This window comes from Pelophylax lessonae (genome assembly GCF_965119305.1).
Source record: "Pelophylax lessonae genome assembly, chromosome: 5".
NCBI lineage: Eukaryota > Metazoa > Chordata > Amphibia > Anura > Ranidae > Pelophylax > Pelophylax lessonae.
In genome coordinates, this window is record NC_138772.1 from 392,280,734 (window position 1) to 392,299,716 (window position 18,983).

At 43.0% G+C, this 18,983-nt stretch overlaps 1 protein-coding gene across 3 annotated transcripts in view; it reads left to right on the forward strand.

The window, feature by feature from the left end:
- Positions 1 to 18,983, forward strand: part of LPIN2 (lipin 2) — a 222,958-nt gene that overhangs the window by 76,674 nt on the left and 127,301 nt on the right. For all 3 annotated transcript variants that reach the window (XM_082258203.1, XM_082258202.1, XM_082258201.1), the window contains exons 2-4: positions 4,572 to 4,772; positions 11,498 to 11,593; positions 14,224 to 14,510. In XM_082258203.1, the coding sequence (XP_082114329.1) occupies positions 4,581 to 4,772; positions 11,498 to 11,593; positions 14,224 to 14,510 (575 nt within the window). In that variant the 5' untranslated portion in view covers positions 4,572 to 4,580. The remainder of the gene's footprint in view (positions 1 to 4,571; positions 4,773 to 11,497; positions 11,594 to 14,223; positions 14,511 to 18,983) is intronic.

Below are 18,983 nucleotides of genomic sequence, written 5' to 3' on the forward strand. Positions count from 1 at the left end.
CAATTTCGCCTCTAGACTTGAGGGAATAAGCCAGCTGGGTTGCGGATGGGGTGATTAACATGTCCTAAAAAAACAAAATTAGTTTACGAGACTCATTCCCCTTCAGTACGGCTAAAACATCAAGGGACGGTAAATGTGGGTAAGAACCAACAAATTGCACCCATACGGCATGACGCAACTGAAGGGATCTAAAAAAAAACGTGGTTTGGCAAAGTAAACTCCATTTTGAGTTGATCAAATGTTTTGAGTCTCCTGCAAGACATGCGACAATTGCAATACACCATGTAAAATCAAGACCTTCGGATCAGGGATCTGCAAGAGCTCGCTCAGTTGCTTACTGTACCATAAAGGAGTATCCTCATGTATCCGAGGGCAATTCATTTTTGCTGTAGCCAGATCCCAAATCCTTTTGTGCTGAAAGAGGAGACCAGAATGGCTCAGAACACAAGAGGAGCCGCGGAGACCCCTCAGTATGTCACAAAAAGAATGAATGAGATGGGACTCTGGCAGACCAATAATACATATTCCACCCTGTCGTATTTATCAAAGTGATACAGATGAGATAGCTGAGCCGCCAATTAGTACAGTCTCAGGTCAGGAACCGCCAATCCACCCAGTGTCGTGGGGTTCTTTAAGGCTTTCCAGGACAATTTTTGCCTACTAGTACCCCAGATGAACGATTTCAGTAATTTGTCCATATTTTTGAAATATTTTAATGGTATATACACCGGGGAATGCCATAGAACGTATAATATCTTTGGCAACAAGACCATTTTTAACTAGGCTTATTCGACCCATCCTCAATGGTAGTTTTGCCCATATCTGTGTCTTGTTCTTGAGTAGCGGTATGAGAGGCTCTCTATTCACAGGAATAACTTTGGACCGCACTCTAGACACCTGGATACCCAAATATCTAAAGGAGCTGACTCTCGTCAGTGGTAAAGAAGCTTGATCTCCTGAGGGGGGAAAGATGTCTATGGGAAGGATATAAAATGTGTCCCAATTAATCTTAAGGCCCAAAAAGGCACCAAACTGCTCTATATGTTGAAGTGCTAATGTAAGGGAGGGACCGGAATCTGCAAGGTACAAGACCATATCATTGGCATAAAGCCCTATTTTTTCCATGAGTGTTGGACCCTTGGACTCCAGGGTGAGATCTTAGGGCCATAGCCAGTGGTACAACCGCCAAAGCATAAAATAGGGGTGATATGGGGCATCCCTGACGCGTCCCCTTATATAAAGGAAAGGTGGCAGAGGTGCACCCATTGGCTACCACCCTTGTCTGTGGTGCGGTATACAGTATGGAAAGCTACTTTACAAATTTGGGACCAAAACCAAAACAGAGCAGGCATTGCCAAAGATAGGCCCACTCCACCGAATCGAAGGCCTTGGGCACATCTAGTGTGACCACTACCTTGGAGCCAATTTGTGTGTGAGAGGCCTGTAGATTCATGAATGAGTGTCTCATGTTAAAAGGCTATATTCTGAGCTGGCATAAAGCCTGTCTGATCCAGATGAACAATAGATAGAATCTGTGCATTTTTGACTGATGTGAAATGAAGTAATTGTAATCTGGGAGCAGTGTCAGTTAAGCTGACCATACACATTAAGATTTATCTTATTCAGCCCGTTTCATCCATCCACGCAAAATAATATGATTGTACAAATCTGCTTTAATAGCCGCAAGTGTCATCTGCCAGAAAATAATAGCGATCAGAGTACCCTAAACCTAGTATTCACAGGCCATATCGGCCAGTTCAATAGAAACATTCTGCCCGTGTGCATGGCCATTCAGCTGGCTTCTGTCGAAGGGTCATGACCGGAAACTGTATGCTGACGGGCTCCCGATCAATACTCTCAACCAATGGCTGAGAGCGCTGACCAGAGTAATCTGGCAGGGGGGCTGTCCCCCCTGTTAAAACGCAATAGCACAGTGGGGAAGATCGCTGTACCAACATTGGATTTGTTAGTACAGCGGCTCCAACCTGAGCTGTGAGTTTTTTTTTTTCGTTCAACCCGCTGGGTTGAACTAGTAGTGCATACTAGGCTTAACGTTTCCTGAATCAAATTGGATGCAGGCAGTGTTTGGCCAAGAATGTTCTGCCTGGTTCCTTCAACAAGTAGGTTGAAAAAATTACCTTTGTGGAGTCAGGTGGTGCTGATTGGACCCCACACAAGTTTGGGCCGATCTAACAGGAATCAGTCTAAATTTGACCTGTGTATGGACTGCTTAAAAGAGTAGTAAACCCTGTGTTTTTTCTTAAAAAAAAAATAATAATAATTCCAGTCATCGGCATATTATACATAGTTACATTGGTTCAGCTTGGACTAGTGTTAATATGTATATCACCTACCTGGCCGATGGAAATCAATGGAGTAGACACAGCTACTTTAAGTAATAACCACTTGCTTTCAGAGTGGCCAGCCTGATTCATTGTGGACACAGGAGTCAGCCATCCAGCACGGGTACCATTCAAAGAATGATGGGCATTTTCTGAATGATTGCAAAGCGTTCTAATTGGATGAGGTGGAGAGCTTGATGTCAGCGTACCACTGCTTCACCTCATCCAATCAGCGAATGCTTTGGAAAGTGCAATCTAAAGTCATTCTTCGGTTTGAAAAGGTCGAAGGTTTGAAAAGCAGGGGAGTTCCCTGCCATCCTAGGCTACAGATCTATGTGTTTCTATTGATGCACACAGTATAGGGAGACACAACTCTAGTCCCTGCATGCAAGAGTGGCTCCATGGGATGCTGCAAGAGAAAGGCGCCACCCTGAAACAGGAAACCTGGGGCAAAAGTCATGGCACCAGCTTAAGTAGTATTAAACCCATAATCAAACCTTTATTGTATTGCATCTTGCCAATTATTAGATAATCATTGCTGCATTAGCTTTCTTTTGTTCTTTTATTTTCACCTGGTAAACTGGTCAGTTAAAGTTTTTCAACAGAACAAGCTGCCCTGCAAATGTATTATTTTAGAGGGTTAAGACAAACAATTTACCACAGACAGAGGGGCTTACAATGATCTGCTTTCATTTATTCATGGAAAACCTTTGTCCCTAAATGCAAAAAATCTGTTCATTTTATTTGCTTGTGTAGCTTCAGTGTTAGCTGGAGTTTAGATTCAATTTGTTAGTGTATCTAAATCTGCCAGTACATCTAATTCTCTCCTTTCCCCAAACTGAGAATGCTGATGTCCAAAGGTTCCCCTGTGCTGCTTCGTCCAGAGTGGGCAGGGGGGGGGGGGGGGGCAGGCAATCTAATACGGGAGGTTTGTTACAGGCCAGATCACCAGGTGAAAACAGAAGGAAAAAACTTAAAAAAAGATAACTAGCATAGCTACCACATCTAATGATTTGTAGGCTGTGAGCCTCCTTTCCCAGTTGACACCTATTATGAGGAAATGCGTCGGGTTGAGCCACATGTGTGACATCATCGCGCACCAGCTGGCTAGTGAGGACCGCAGCTGTGTTTGCTTGTTTTTGTATTTCACTAGTTTTTGATTGTCGAAGTGCAAGTGTAATATATGCTTTTAAATAAAACTGGATTTTAGCATACTACACTATGAAGTGTCTTCGTCTTCCTATACATGTTTGAAGAGAACCACCACGGGCCAACAAATATATGTTTTATTGAATACTGGCTGAGATCCTTGGATGTTATTACAACTAAGGCTGGATGTGGATGAAACCCCCCCCCCCCCCCTCTTTAAAACGACGGGGTATTGTGGAAATTTTAAAAAGCGAATAAGATCTCACTAATTTGAGATAAAAAATCTCTGGTAAGGGGCGTGAATTTATGTGGGGACGGCCTTCCTATGAGCACCTTTTCACGCTGCGTCTGTTGATTCTATACACGGATTAATCACTGGTATATAAACTATTTAATTGGACTGTCAATAGTGGATTTATGTATATGAATCGTTATGAAGGACTTTTTATGGATAATTGACTGACGTTGCGAGATAGAGAGAGATATATATATATATATATATATATATATATATATATATATATATATATATATATATATATTATTTATTTTACAGTTTTATTACTGTTGGATGAATATTTGTTGCTATAAAGTATCCTTTGATCACTTAGAGAAGCACACCAGGTCACTTTTAAATCTTTTTTTCTGGGCCTTGTATCCTGACCTATTGGGTTGCGGCTCTCACATTTGTTCACTTCATTTTGAGTTTTTGCTTCTTTTTTTTTTTTTTGACCAATGATTTAAAATTTTTTTGTTTTTCATTTAAACCTCTTTTCTGCACATTTGTCTGAAAGTGGGATTATCGCAGGATTTTTGTTAGATAAGATTTGCAATATTTTACACTTTCGATTTTAATAACTCTATATAGACTGGAACACAGGCAAGGATTAAAAATTTTTTAAATGAGTTGTATACTCATTTAATGAATAAATCTACTTTGGAACGTGCTTAAACTGAGTTTAATATCACTGTTTGCTTGCTATGCCACTTCACAAAGGTCCCTTCCATAAAATAAAAAGTTAACATTTTCTTGTTTTCTTTATTTGAACCGTCTTTCTTAACGCAACTTTTTCTTTCTAGTTACAAACCATGAACTATGTTGGGCAACTGGCCGGGCAGGTCCTGGTTACTGTGAGGGAACTGTATAAAGGAATCAACCAGGCTACCCTTTCAGGCTGCATCGATGTGATTGTGGTCCAGCAGCAAGATGGCACTTTCCTGTGCTCACCCTTCCATGTCCGCTTTGGGAAGTTGGGAGTTCTTCGGTCCAAGGAAAAAGTGGTAAGTCCGTTCTGCATTGTTCTGTCAGTTGAGAAGACTTTTCACAAAAGTTTGAACTTTGCTTTTTTGCTTCCTCTATTTCATGCATGTTATAATTTAAGCGCCGTACACACGGGCCGAATGTTGGGCAGCATTTGGTTTCTGTTGAACCAGCCGACATTCGGCCCATGTGTACTGCAGCCAGGTCCGACAGAAGCCGGCCAAAGGTCTGCTGATCAACTTCTGATCAGTGCTCTCAGCCAATGGCTGAGAGCGCTGACCGGAGTGTTCTGGCTAGGCAGCCGTCCCCCCCCCCCAGTCACAATAGCACAGCAGGGAAGATCGTTGTACTAACATTGCATGGTTATTACAGCAGATCCCTTGGAGCTGTCAGTTTTTTTCCGTTCAGCCCTGTTGAGTTAAAAGGCAGCACAGCCAGGGCGGCGGGTTCACTTCCCCCCTACCCAGACATACAACATCACGTAAATGTACCTGATCCAGCGTGGCAGGGCCGCCCTGCTGCAGTGCAAGTGTGGTGGGTGGTCCTGAAGTGGATATATTGGAGCATTGTTGCGGCATGTTGACATGCTTTGTTAAAACTGGATGAGGTGGCAAAATTAATGGGCTGCTTTGCTTTCACAAATGAACAGATTTTTTTTCATCCACACAAATGTAGATGGAGGAATCCCCCTTTCCAGGACATTGTATTCCTAGGGCTGGACCTGCCACTGTCCGAAAATACTGATCAGTAGCTGTAGCCATCGGTCTACAGAAGCTTTTCAGCTTGTCCGTTCAACAGAAGTCAAACAGCCAAATTTCCATCTGTGTATGGCTAGCTTAATAGTGGCATTCTAATCACCACTGCTTAGGCCGCATTCTTCCCTCTGACCACCAGTGTAAGGGGCATTATCCTAATGACCCCTGATGGACTAATCCTACCAGGGGTTCACTGAGACCTGAGAAATATTTTAAGGATTACTCTGGGGTAAAAAGTTGGAGAGAGGCTGCCCTACTGATTCCCACTTTCTCTTCCAAAATCCTCTCCTGAACCATGTCACAAGTCTTCCGGATTTCCTGAACTCTCAGTGAGGGCACCTGCTCTTCTTCAACTTCTACAGATTTTTGACTACTTTATTGTTGTTTTTCCATGTAGCCCCATTCTGTTTCAGGATAATGTGAGACCTAATTTTATTATGCTGACTTTCTCTGGTTTTCTTTTGCCCCCTCGTCCTGGACCTTGACTTTTCTCCTCCATTTACCATTAGTCATTTCTGTCGCATTCAAATTTTTCTGACTTCCTGTTGATAAGATCATATATAATCATGTTTCAATAATATTGATGTCCCCAAATTCAGAAAAATGCAGAAAGTGTGTTGTAAACCGGCAATATCTGAAGGAATGCTATCAAAATGTTTCTTGCTCTCTTTGCTCCACTGATCATAGGTGCAATGCTTCCCAGGCTCCTTAGGGAGAAAATAGAAATGCACTTTTTTTACCATGCAAAAATATGTGCGTTTATTATTTTTTTCCAAAAGGTCAACTTAACCCCCAAGCACTGATATATTGAGATATCTTGTAAGTACCTGTCATTTTTTTTTTTTTTTTTTTTTTTTTTTTTTTAAACCACTTCAGTACCAGCCTGTATTACCCCTGCATTCCCTGGCTACTTTTTGTTAAATTATTTTTCTTTTTCCTTCATTGACGCACACAGCTCCTGGTATTCATAACCATTGGGTTATACTGCCCTCTATTGGAGTAGGACACTATGCAGAAAAGCATTCTGACTACACCCATGGGCAGTCCTAGGGGGGGTATACTCCCTCTCTCTGCTATAGCCGCTCAGTTTTTTCCTCCTAGTCAGGAGTAGGGACCTAGTTCCTTGCTGAGATCTTTGGTTCTGGCAATTTTTTTTCTTTTTAGATAAAATTGTTTTCTCCTGGATTGTTCCTGTGAGATCTACAATCAACTGCTGGGCTGGACAATCTAGATCCGGTGGTCACCCCAGTCTCGCCAGCAAGCGCACACAGATCTCAGCTCCGCGCTAGGTTGGCCGCTACATAGCCCCACTGGATGGGGCCTATGAGTTGAACGCCTTGCGAGGACGCATACGGCTGGGTCTCAGCCTGAGTCACAGGGTTCCTCATGGCCCACAGCCACCCATTTCGATGGAGGGGGTTCTGTCTGGAGCGGAGCCCGCCTGGTTCCTGGTATGGTGAGTAGCTGTCCCCCCCCCCTCTTTCTCCCTAGAGGGTTTTGGGGTGGATGTGGGCCCCTCCTTGGGGCAGTCGGACCTCAAGGTTCCCCTCCTTCCCGCAGGCACCCCCCCTTGCTGAGTCCCTCACCTTTTGATTCGGCTGCTGCGGATGTGGGTCACCCTGCTGGGTCTGCAACCACGCGCCTGGATTCCTCGGATAGTGAGGATGATTCCTCCACATCTGCGACCGCGCACAAAAAGGTGTTGGTTGATGCACTGATTGTATCTGTGTTTTAGACCCTATAGATGGAGGACACAGCTGAAGCTGCGACGGAGGCGCAGGTACCCTTTTGCAATCACAAGCCATCCAGAGTGGCAAAGGTAATTCCTTTCTCTGCCTATTTTGACAGAATTGTTGCTAAAGAGTGGGGACAACCAAAGCATTCCCGTGAGGTTCTGAATCACTTTACTAAGCGTTACTTCTATGAGAAGTCTCTTAAGAAGTAGACTGTGCCACTGGTGGTGGACCCTCCAGTTTCCAGATTAAACAAGGCAGCCATGATTCCATTTGAAGAGTCCCCCGGCTAACCAGAAGGTGGAGGGAGTGGCTCACAATATGTACACTCTGGCTGATTCGGCAATGAGGCCGGTAGTCCCCATTGTCCTAGTGTTGCAAACTGACCGAGTGGGCTAAGCTCTTACGCTGTGACCTGGAGGGGAGCCGCTCCCCCCTGCCTTTACCGAGCTGGCAGACTAGCTGGTCCAGGGGCTGCAGTTTATCAGTGATGCCTCTTTGGATGCGGCTCCCCTGATGGCTCGTGTCTCATGGCTCAAGTGCTGGTGTGCGGATCAAACTTCAGAAAAGGCCTTGACTGATCTTCCTTTCCAAGAAGATTGCCTGTTTGGAGCTACCCTGGATGACCTCATTAAAGGTCTCACAGGGGGGGAAGAGTACTTTTCTTCCACAGGCTACTAAGGGCAAGGAACCTCCATTGTAGATGTGGGCCTTCCTTCTCTGCTCAGAAGAAGTTATTTTGTCTCTCAGGGTCGACTGACAAGGGCTTGAAGCCTTTCGGGGCCTCTTCAGGAGGATCCAAACGAACCTGGTCTGGCAAGCCAAGATCAGGCTTCTCCAGACCGGTGGATAAGGCTCCTTCAGCATGAAGGTGCGCCCTCACCTGTTTCGGGAGTGGGGGGACATCTGCGCTGGTTTCTGGATCTGTGGACTTCCCTGGTGCAAGACAAATGGGTCCACAAATTCATTTGGTCCGGCTACAAGATCGCGTTTCGCTCTCGTCCCCCGGCAAGTTTTTTTTTACTTCCAACTTGCACCTGTCCCCAGACTGCTTATAGGGCCTTTTTGGGGCTGTACAAGACCTGTTCCTTCAAGGGGTGATTGTGCCGGTTTCTGACTTCGGAACATTTTCAGGGTTTTTACTCAAACCTATTTACAGTCCCCAGGAAAGAAGGCGAAGTGCGTCCAATCCTGGACCTCAACACACTCCACTGCTTTGTGCGGGTACAGAAGTTCAGAGAAGTTCAGAGTCGGGGAACGAGGGAGTCCCTGATATGGTGGCTTCATTCTCCATTGCTTCGGCTTGGAAAATTCTTCCTTCCCTTGTATTGGACAGTGGTCACCATGAATCCCAGCCTGTCCGGCTGGGGAGGCGTCCTCGGCATGCATTCTGCTCAGGGGATCTGGACGCTGGTAGAGTCCAGACTACCAATCAATGTCTTGGAACTCCGAGCGGTCAGACTGTGTCTGGATCGCTGGACGGATCGTCTTCAGGGTTTTCCAATGCACATTCAATCGGACAATGCCATGGCCGTGGTTTATGTCAATCACCAAGGGGGCAAAAGAAGTGTCCTGGTGGCTCTGGAGCTAGCTAGGATTCTAAGGTTGACAGAGTGGTTTATTCCAGCCCTCTCTGCCGTACACATTCCCGGGGTGGAAAATTGGCAGGCGGATTAACCTCCTTCTGCAGGCGTTGGACCATGGGGAGTGGTCCCTTCATCCAGGGTTGTTTAATCAGCAGTGACTCCAGTGGGGCACCCCTAAAGATGGATCTGTTGGCGTCTTGGCTCAACAAAAAGGTGCAGAGGTTTGTGGCTCGGTCAAGGGATCCTCTGGCAGACGCCAGACATGCTGGTGGCCCCGTGGGGATCAGTATCGGCTGATTTATGCTTTCCCTCCTCTCAAGCTTCTGCCCAGACTTCCACACGGGATCGAGGCAGAAGGGAATTCCGGTCATCTTGGTGGCTCCGGACTTGCCTCGTCAGGCTTGGTACGCCGATCTGGTGCAGCTGGTCGCCGATGTTCCTTGGAAACTTCCTCTCAGAGAGGATCTGCTGTCCCAATGATCCGTCTTCCATCCTGCTTTACATTGGCTGGCTTTGATGGCTTGGCTGTTGAACGCCAGGTGCTGATGGAGGCTTTCAGGAAGTCAGACTCTTTGTGCTCACGGACCAACCTCGAAAAGGGTTGTCCGCTTCCACTGCGACCATTTCCATATAGATCCGAAAGATGGTTCAGGCCTATTGCATCAGGGGTCAAGTTCCTCCTTTCCCTGTCAAGGTGCACTCTTCTAGGGCGCTTAGTGCCTCCTGGGCCTTCCGTCAATAGGCGTCAGTAATGCAGGTTTGCAAGGCGGCCACCTGGTCGTCAGTGCACACTTTTACAAAGTTTTATAAAGTGGATGTGTTGGCATCTGCGGATGCTTCTTTTGACCACAAGGTTTTGCAGGCTGCTATTTAAGAGAACCTGATCCTAAGGGTGTATTGTTTTTTTTTTTTAGGTTGGCTCCAGTTGTTTGGTTGAGCTTCTGTTGCCTGGTTGGCTAATGTTTAGCCTTAGAAATTTTTTGGTTGCTTCCACCCCTCATGTTTAACACTGCTTTGGGGCTTCCCAATGGTTATGAATACAAGATGCTGTGTCCGTTAATGAACGAAAGAGGGATTTATCGTAAAATCCATTTCTCTGATTTTTATTGACTGACACAGCACCCATCCCTCTGTGGAGTTATTATTCTCCTGACACTGCTTATAACAAAACTGAGTGGCTATAGCAGAAAGAGGGAGTATATCCCCTGGGACTGCCCATGGGTATAGCCAGAATTATTTTCTGCCTAGTGTCCTACTCCTGTAGGGAGCAGCTTAACCCAATGGTGATGAATACCAGGAGCTGTGTCCGAACATCAGAGAAATGGATTTTACAGTAAGTCAAAAATGCCATTTTATACAGATATAAAAATGTTCTATCTATCCACAATACAGTACATTGATTGGGGATGCTTTGCACTACATAAAAATTACATTTAACGTTGTTTACTGAAAACGGTTCCTGAATTGGCCCCTTGTAATATCCTAACCATCTGCATTTGAAATGTAGCATAAACAGGTATTGACCAATGAGCAGTAAACTCTCCACTGTTTGTAATTCTACGCATTATTCTGTGATGGATCACAGAAGGGGCATTTTATTTTGTAGATGCACAAGGGAGGAATGGATGGGAAAGTTGACAGGATCAGGGAAGGGGAACAAATAGTGAAGGGACATAGGCAAAAGGGAGGTTCTGGAAGTGGGGAAGGGTAGAGGTAAAAGAAAAGAACCAAACCTTTCTAAATGTATCCTCCTGCCTATGAAGGGAAGGGGGTAAAGCTCTCCATTCTATTTGTTTCATTGACTGAATACTTGCCCATTTTTCAGTTTTCCAGTGCTGTGATACTTTAACAATTACTTGGCCGTGCAACACTGTTCCCAAATAAATTTAAGTACCCAAATTTTGAATTTTCTTTCGGCAGTATTTAATGACTACTTTTTTTTTTTTTTTTTTTAATTTATATAAAGGAAAAAGATGTGAAAAAAACCATACCCCTTACTTTTTGTTAAAATTAAAAAAGCCAGAACAATACAGACACCACCAAAATTACCTTTTTGGAAAGTAGAAATGCCAAGTTGATCCCATTTTTTGCCACAGTGTTTTGAAAATGAAGAAATGGGGTGGTATTGACGGGGGTTAAAGCTCGGAGCTTGGTAATTATGCACTAGATACGGCACATAAAGGTCATACACAGAGGGAGGCAGAGCTGTACTGTGTGTCAATAGACACACATAGTGTGGCTCAGGGTTGCTCCCACACAGATGCCCCCAGATGCCCCTATAGTAAGCAGCCTCTGAAGAGGAGGATCTGGGCCATTCAGGTTTGTTATTTAAAAAAAAAAAAAAACATTTGCAATCACTTTAAAACTTCTGTCTGTGTTCCTGATGGGTACATTCATTCTTTTTTTCCTGGCGGCCATTTTCACTGGGACAGAAAGTGATAGTATATGCCCTGGGCTCCCTCTTTTAGGATAGGATGTAAAAGGGAATTTTCCAGTGGGGCATAGAAAGCAAAAATACTTCTAGCGAAAGATAAAAAAAAAAAAAAAACTTTTGCCTTCAGACACTTTAATTTTTCTTGTTCTCACTGTGATGTATCTTAAATAATTTGCCTATTGTAGCAGTTTGGTTTTTTTTGTAAAAAGCTAAAGGCTATTTTCTTTTGTGCGGTAGATTGATATAGAAATCAATGGAGAACCTGTGGACCTGCACATGAAGCTTGGTGATAATGGTGAAGCATTTTTTGTAGAAGAAACTGAAGAAGAAGATGTAAGTGTTGTGGAAAATGTTCTTCCCTGTATAACTGTGTGGAAGTTTACTGTATGAGCTGGGGGTTCACACAAGTAAGATAAAGGGGGATTTAAACTAATATTTTTCAGCCAATATAAAGTGCAGGAAAAGAAGACTGTCATGTATTTACCAGGGCTATGGAGTCAGTAGATAAATGTTCCAACTCCTCTGTATTAATATGTATTAATCTTTCGACACTGACTTGGGTGGGTGGCATTGCAGTAACTATTCTGGCCACATCACTAACGATCTCTGGATAAACAAGGATGGCTTCTTCAACAGTAAGTTTTGATGAGCGATCATACTTTTCAACTTCTTTTAGTGCTTTATAAAACTCCTGTTGGAATTTTTTTATTTGGACATTTACTGGTTCTGTAACGCTTATGCGAATTCGCTTTCCTTTAGCAACTTCCATTTTGTCTAAGAAAGAATCAGTCTAATTCTTCGAAGAAGATGATCCTGAGTTACAACTATTGCTTAAAAGAACTTCATCCTGTGGAGGTATTTCAGGTCGTAATCCCTTCATGCGAACTGCTACATCATAGAGGGCCTTTTTCCCAGTAGCAGTCTGTTCACTGTTCAACAAAAGTCAGCTCATTGGGTCGACATAAATAGCCGCTAACAAGATTTCATTTTCCAGCAAAAGACTCTCTCTTTTCATCATTGAAGATGCAATGCCCTCAGCTATTAATCCTCCATTTTTGTTCAGGCGATAAAACAGGCTCTTCCATTCCAAGAGGAATTTACCCGGGGCTAGATCATCACATTGCAACCTCTTGGTGACGGTGAAGGGGTGAGAAAGAAAGTTCTCCAGCTCTTTTGTTTGTGTCCACTGGCTTTCAGTTAATGCAATATTTTCATTGTCCATCTCTTCTATGAAGTCTTTAAGTTCAAGCAAATGCTTCACCATTAAATAAGTGCTTCCCCAGCGAGTTGTTTGATCCAAAATGGCTCCTTTTCCTGCACTTCTTTTCAAAATTGCATCTGTTTTCGGGGCCCTGGCTGCAACAGTTACTTGCCGTAATTTGCCAATTAGTGTAGCTGCATGGCAATCTTTTAATCCATCTCTTATGGCAAGTTGCAGTGTATGAACAGCACGTCGCATATGATGAATAGTAGCAAGCTTCAATGCTTCTTCAACAAAGTTGTCTAAAAAAAAATGTCAGCATTCTCTTCAGTTTCTAAACTTTCTCCAATACTTGCAGAGCTGTCTTCCTCTAACTCTAATATCTGTTTTTAACTTTCTTCATCTGCGTTCATCTTCTCAATTGTGCTCAACATGTTAGAAGCGTTATCTGTCACCGCACACAAAATCTGTTCCTTTGTAATTTCAAAATCTTCTATAACACCCTCCACTAACTTCTGAAGGTAATCACTGGTGTCCTTTAATCCGAGGTTCCGTGTTATTGTTTTGTTATTTTCATCCAAAAATCTAACATTAATAGCAAAATAATTGACTCTGTGACGTGTGCATGCATCCATTTTAAGGAAGACAAAACGTCCTTTCAGTACTTTCTGTAGTTCTTCCTTTTTTACATTTGGCCTCCTCAATTATAAGTTTCCTTATACTAAGTCATTAATTATAACATTTTGTGAATTGGGACATTTAAACTTGCTTTTTTTTTTTTTAATTCCAATTAAATTTAGTAGGAGTAGGAGTCGGTGCATTGTTTGCCGACTCCAGGTACCCAAAATTTACTCCGACTCCACAGCCCTGGTATTTACTGACGAGCAAATGAAGCTGTCAGCTGTACGTGAATTTTGGTGCCAGAAGTTGTTTTTTTGCAGAATATGGAATTTTGTATTTTAAATTCATGAAATTTTTCGAGGGAAGGAGATATGTATGTGTTTGATGGTGCATTAAAGTGAAAATGCTCTGTCCTGGTAAATAATGGTATATTGTGCAAATATTACCATTTTCCAAATGAAAGTTTGGCAGAAAAGAAGAGGTTGCTATCAACTATACAGTTGGGCTAGTTTTTTTTTAATTTGTATAGTATTTTTCAAGTACTTTATAACCTCATAATTTGTGCAGTTGTTCTATCTGCACACCATAGTTATATGTGAAAATTATGTACTGGCATTAAAAGTGGTCTCAGGCCATTTGGCACCCTAGCTACTCACTAGGGAGATCACTGCTTTATGGCTTTATATGTGGTTCAGTATCTGCCTTTTGTAAGGCCCCATTCACATCTGAGTGATCTGGTGTATTGTGTTACCATGTGTTGCATTAGAGCAGTCTGTTTGTTTGAATAGGCTGCCAATGCACCAAAGCCATCGAGGAAATGCACAGACGTAACCTAACCATGTTGTGATGTGCTGCAAAGCAGGTGCATCAGAGCTGCGCTCTTTGGTGCCCTATTTAAAATAATGGTGTGGCAACATGTGCTTTTGCACGATGCATAGGTTTGAATCTGGCCTAAAGCTGTGAATTTTCATTAGAAGAATATCTTTTGCTAAGAGTGTGGTATCTTAAGACCTCCCATATAGCAATTGTGTCATTCACATGCAGTCATTGGTCAATTTTAAGTAAAATGAAGGCCACAATGCTGGTAAGATGTAGGTTTACCTTATTTCATGTTTTCTTTCTATTTTTTTTTTTTATTTAGGAACAGGTTCCTGCATACCTGGCTACCTCACCTATACCTACAGATGACCATTTTTTTATGAATATCCATAGCCACTTGCCAAACTCAGGGGAAGTGGAAAAAACTTCTCCATTGTCTCACACCACAGAGCCTGAGAACATTAGCACAGGGTCTGTGAAAAAGAAGAAGAGGAAAAGAAGACGAGTTAAACATGAGAAGAAGGAGGATATTCCCTCTACCTCAGCAACTGAGGAAATATTTGAAATCGAAATCAGCTCTGATGAGGGGAGTCCAGTTCATCCACTAAGGTAACACAAAACAACCTGGGACAGGTGTTAATTGTTTAAACTGCATGATCGAAGTTGGGAATCATTGTCAATTTGCCGGGTAGAGACTTTAAAACAGCATTATATGTTGGTGACAGATTGTCAAAGGGATGATGGTCCAGAATGTTGTGGATTGCCTCTTTCACACCTTTTGCGAACATGTGCACCTCACTACCCTTGAGTGCCGGTTCACACTAGTGCGGCTGCGGCGATCGCATGTAATGTCGGAGCGCACTGCTCCTTCATTGCATGCGATCGGCTGTGCGGTGCGAGTTTAGCCATACACTTTGTATGGCTAAATTCGCACCGCACCCGCAGCAAAGACGCACAGGACCCCTTTTTTCAGCCGCATCAGGATCGGATCGCACAGTGGTTCACACTTGTGCAATCCGATCCTGTGCGAACTGTCAGATCGCACTGCGATATGCGATCAAACTGGGGGTGTTGTTAAGATTACATTGACACCCCCAGCGTATTGCATATGGCAGTGTGAACTTCCAGGGGTGCGTTTGCGATGCGGGAACAGGCTGCGAATTCGCAGCCTTCCCGCATCGCATAAATGTGAACCGGGGCTCAAAGATTGCCACCTTTCTTAAGTTTTCATTAGTGACCAAAGGTCAGAGGGTGAGACAACTAACTTATACTGCTGCCTGTTGGAGAAATGAACACTGGCAAGCAAAAAAGCAGTTAGCCAGTCAGCTTTAACCCCTCCAGCTCCCATCATGCTTCAGTTCCTTTCTAACATTCTAGGAGAATGGAAGATTATTCTCCTCAGGATATCAGGATATATTTTTCAAGTGTCTTTTTTTTTTTTTTTTTTATACTGTAAATCCAAGTTCAACTTGCAGTTTTCTGGAATGGCTGATCCTTGGCGCTGTCTTGGAGGTTATACTTAGACCCCACTGAGATGAGGATGCAGGGCTTTCTTGTAATGTGACCTTCTGTCACTAGGCTCTGCCTAATATCCTGTGTTAGCCCTTGAGCACTTTACAGGTTAACGATCATGACACTGGCATAATCCTGTCCCTGAAAACACACACTTGAGTGTTGAAGGTTTTTTGCAATGTGACATGTTAGTTTTGCGTTGACACTTCTTTCAGGCTGAAAGGTATAGCCTTAATAATAAGGCCAACTACAGCGCTTGCTGAATATAACCCTAGTGGTGAAATCCAGTAATGGTTCACTAAATTAGACAAATTAAAATTAATATATGACAAGTAAAAATATATATATAGATCAGTGACTTTTACAAATAATGGTAATCAGAATTAATCAATATAAATTAATAATAAACATATGGTGAATAATCAAGTATGGATATATCCAGTCCAAAGTAAGTGACTGGTTGTGCCCAAACAGTTCAAATGATAAAGTCCTTGAGTGATTGTGTTTATCCAATAACTTCAAAAGTGCAAGTGCTCATAAGTGGATATCCATAATTTCTGTGACATCGGTTTGTTTCACCGTGGTGTGGGTAAATTAAATTACTTACCAGATCCAATGGGTCCTATATGCCTTACGGCATTAGGACCATTCACGCTTAATTGCCCCCTGGGCAAGGTTTAAATGTTAAAAGTAAGGTTTAAATGTTTATTGCCCACAAAGCGGGTTAAAAGATTCTCTGAGGACGTCGCAGGAAGTGACGAAACACGTAAGATTGGAACGCATAGCGTAATTACGTCACGTCAGGTGGGACGCAAGCTGGAAGCTCCGCTATCTACTCTGCAGAGAGGACGTGCAGCTCGCTAGCTGACCGCTGACAGCCGCTTTTATAGAACCTGTACTATTATTTTACCTGCTTTTAACCCGCTTTGTGGGCAATAAACATTTAAACCTTACTACAAGATCTGGAGCTTTTTTCTTCTCCTATATACCTTTGGTGTGTGTGCCCCGGGGAGAGGAGGAACCCTGTACCAGTCCACTGGAAGGGGAACTCATCCCAGCCCAGGGGGGGCAATTAATCGTGAATGGTCCTAATGCCGTAAGGCATATAGGACCCATTGGATCTGGTAAGTCATTTAATTTACCCACACCGCGGTGAAACAAACCGATGTCACAGAAATTATGGATATCCACTTTTGAGCACCTACACTTTTTTAAAGTTATTGGATAAACACAATCACTCAAGGACTTTATCATTTGAACTTTTTGCGCACAACCAGTCACTTATTTTGGACTTGATACATCCATACTTGATTATTCACCATATGTTTATTATTAAGTTATATTGATTAATTCTGATTACCATTATTTGTAAAAGTCACTGATCTATATATATTTTTTTACTTGTCATATATTAATTTTAATTTGTCTAATTTAGTGAACCATTACTGGATTTCACCACTAGGGTTATATTCAGCAAGCGCTGTAGTTGGCCTTATTATTAAGGTTATACCTTTCAATTATTCCTTTACTCTATAGCAGCTGCGGCACCTTATAATATTCATCATATTTGCTAGATTATTCCTTGGCGCGTGGAATATACCTTGGTATATTTTTTCATACATCACTTCTTTCAGGCTGTCTGATTCTCTCTCCATTATTCCTAAGAGTCCTCATAAGGTGACTTCAGCAGCTTAGCAATCAAGTCTATAGGCTTTTGGACAAGGTTCCACCTTTTCCTGTCGAGGCATTACTCCACTAGGTCAGTAAGTGCCTCTTGAGCTTTTTAGCATCAGGCATCTGTTTCCATATTTTCAAAGCTGCCACCTGGTCTTCTGTTCACGCATTCGGTAAGTCTTACCAGGTGAATGTTTAGGCCCATCTGATGCCAAGTTTCTTCAGGCAGCTCTTTAAACTTGTTTTTGGACATGTTGATGTTTTAAAATACTGTGTTGCCCACCCATTCAGTTGGACTGCTTTGGGACACCCCAGTTGTCTGACTTTTTATTGAAAATCAAAATGAAAGGCAATACAAATGTCACCCACGCAGGGGGCCATATACAGACCTCCATAAATAAAAAAACACTTGCACCTACAAACAACAATTGTCGAAAAGGTGGGCATGCATGACAGTTTAATGAACAATACTGCAACAATTAAACAACTTGGCTGCATGACTCGGGTCGTCGGCCTAAACAATTTGTGGAGTCTAAGGACCCACGTATAAGAACAGAAGCCAGAAGAGGAAAAAGAGGATGATATGGGTACAGAATAGGAAGATGAGAAAAAAATGGGGTGGGGGGGGGATCCTGATGTTAATCAACTTGAAATCTAAAAGGCACCGTAACTGGCTGGGTGTAGTGTAGGGAAAATAAAATAACCAAGTTACATATTCTGGCTGAAAAAGTCAATCTAGTTCAACCAATAAAGGTTTGCATAATTTTAAAAAACTAGAGTGGGAGTCATATAAGATGCTTGACATCTTTTCGTTGAGCATCATATAGATCAAACAGTCCTTCACTGCTGCAAATGAAACTATAGGTTTCTTCCAGGCCTTGGCTATGGTATGCTTGGCGGCAAGAAACAAGTAGGTGGCCAGTTTCTGTTGATAGGAAAACCGACCCTAAATAGGACAAAGCAATAGGGCTAGCTTTGCGTCCTTGTGGATGGATGAGTAAAACAATGTATGCAAGACTCCAAAAATCCTTAACCAGAATCCAATGAGGTGCTGACACATCCACCCAATAGCAGGATATCACGTTGGCCACAGCCCTTGTCACTATACGAAAGATTTGCATGTGCTATGTGAGCTTGAACCCAGTACCATCTTAGTAAGACTTAATAAGCTGCCTCCAGGGTCAAAGTATTGGATGAGCATTTCGCAATAATAGACCAGGCTTTGTTCCACTCCACAGGGTCAATAGGGGTCGCCAAGTTGTGCTCCCAAAGACACCTTTAGAAGGAAGAAAATCTAGAGATTTTATAGAGAGACAAACCGCGTTCAGAGAAGAGTAAATCATTTAGACAGTGCCTGGGGCCATGGGGGAGTGCAAACTGATATGCTCAAAGGCGGTCTTTTGGCTTTTTGGCAATCAGTGGCATAGCTTGAAGTATCGGACAAATTCAGAAGACGTTGCGTCATCGGTTTTTTGAAAAGATGGCCAAGATGAAAAGGAACGGGATGTGGGGAAGTGGTGTACCTGTGTGAAAGGTACAGTCCACCCTAAGGTGTGAGGTCCACCAGGAAAACTATGGGAGAGCAAATTATTCAGGAGAGGGAGCAAGCATATGAAGGGAGACCTGAGGTTGCCAGAATAGCCCATGGAGTCCTAGATTTGCAGACTTTGACATCAGGGGGCTCAAGAGGGATGGTGAGATCTATGGGGGAGCCATAGCAAGGTCGATACTGGAGTTTTCGCACAGGAAGCTCAAGGAGCGCCCAGAGTAGGACATCATGTGTTGCATGGAGCATGGTGAGCGAGGAAATCTGGGCTGCCAAGTAACATTTTGTATCTTTGCGGATTCCCAAGAATCCCCGTAGCCTATGTGTGAAAAAAAAAATACCATTACCTG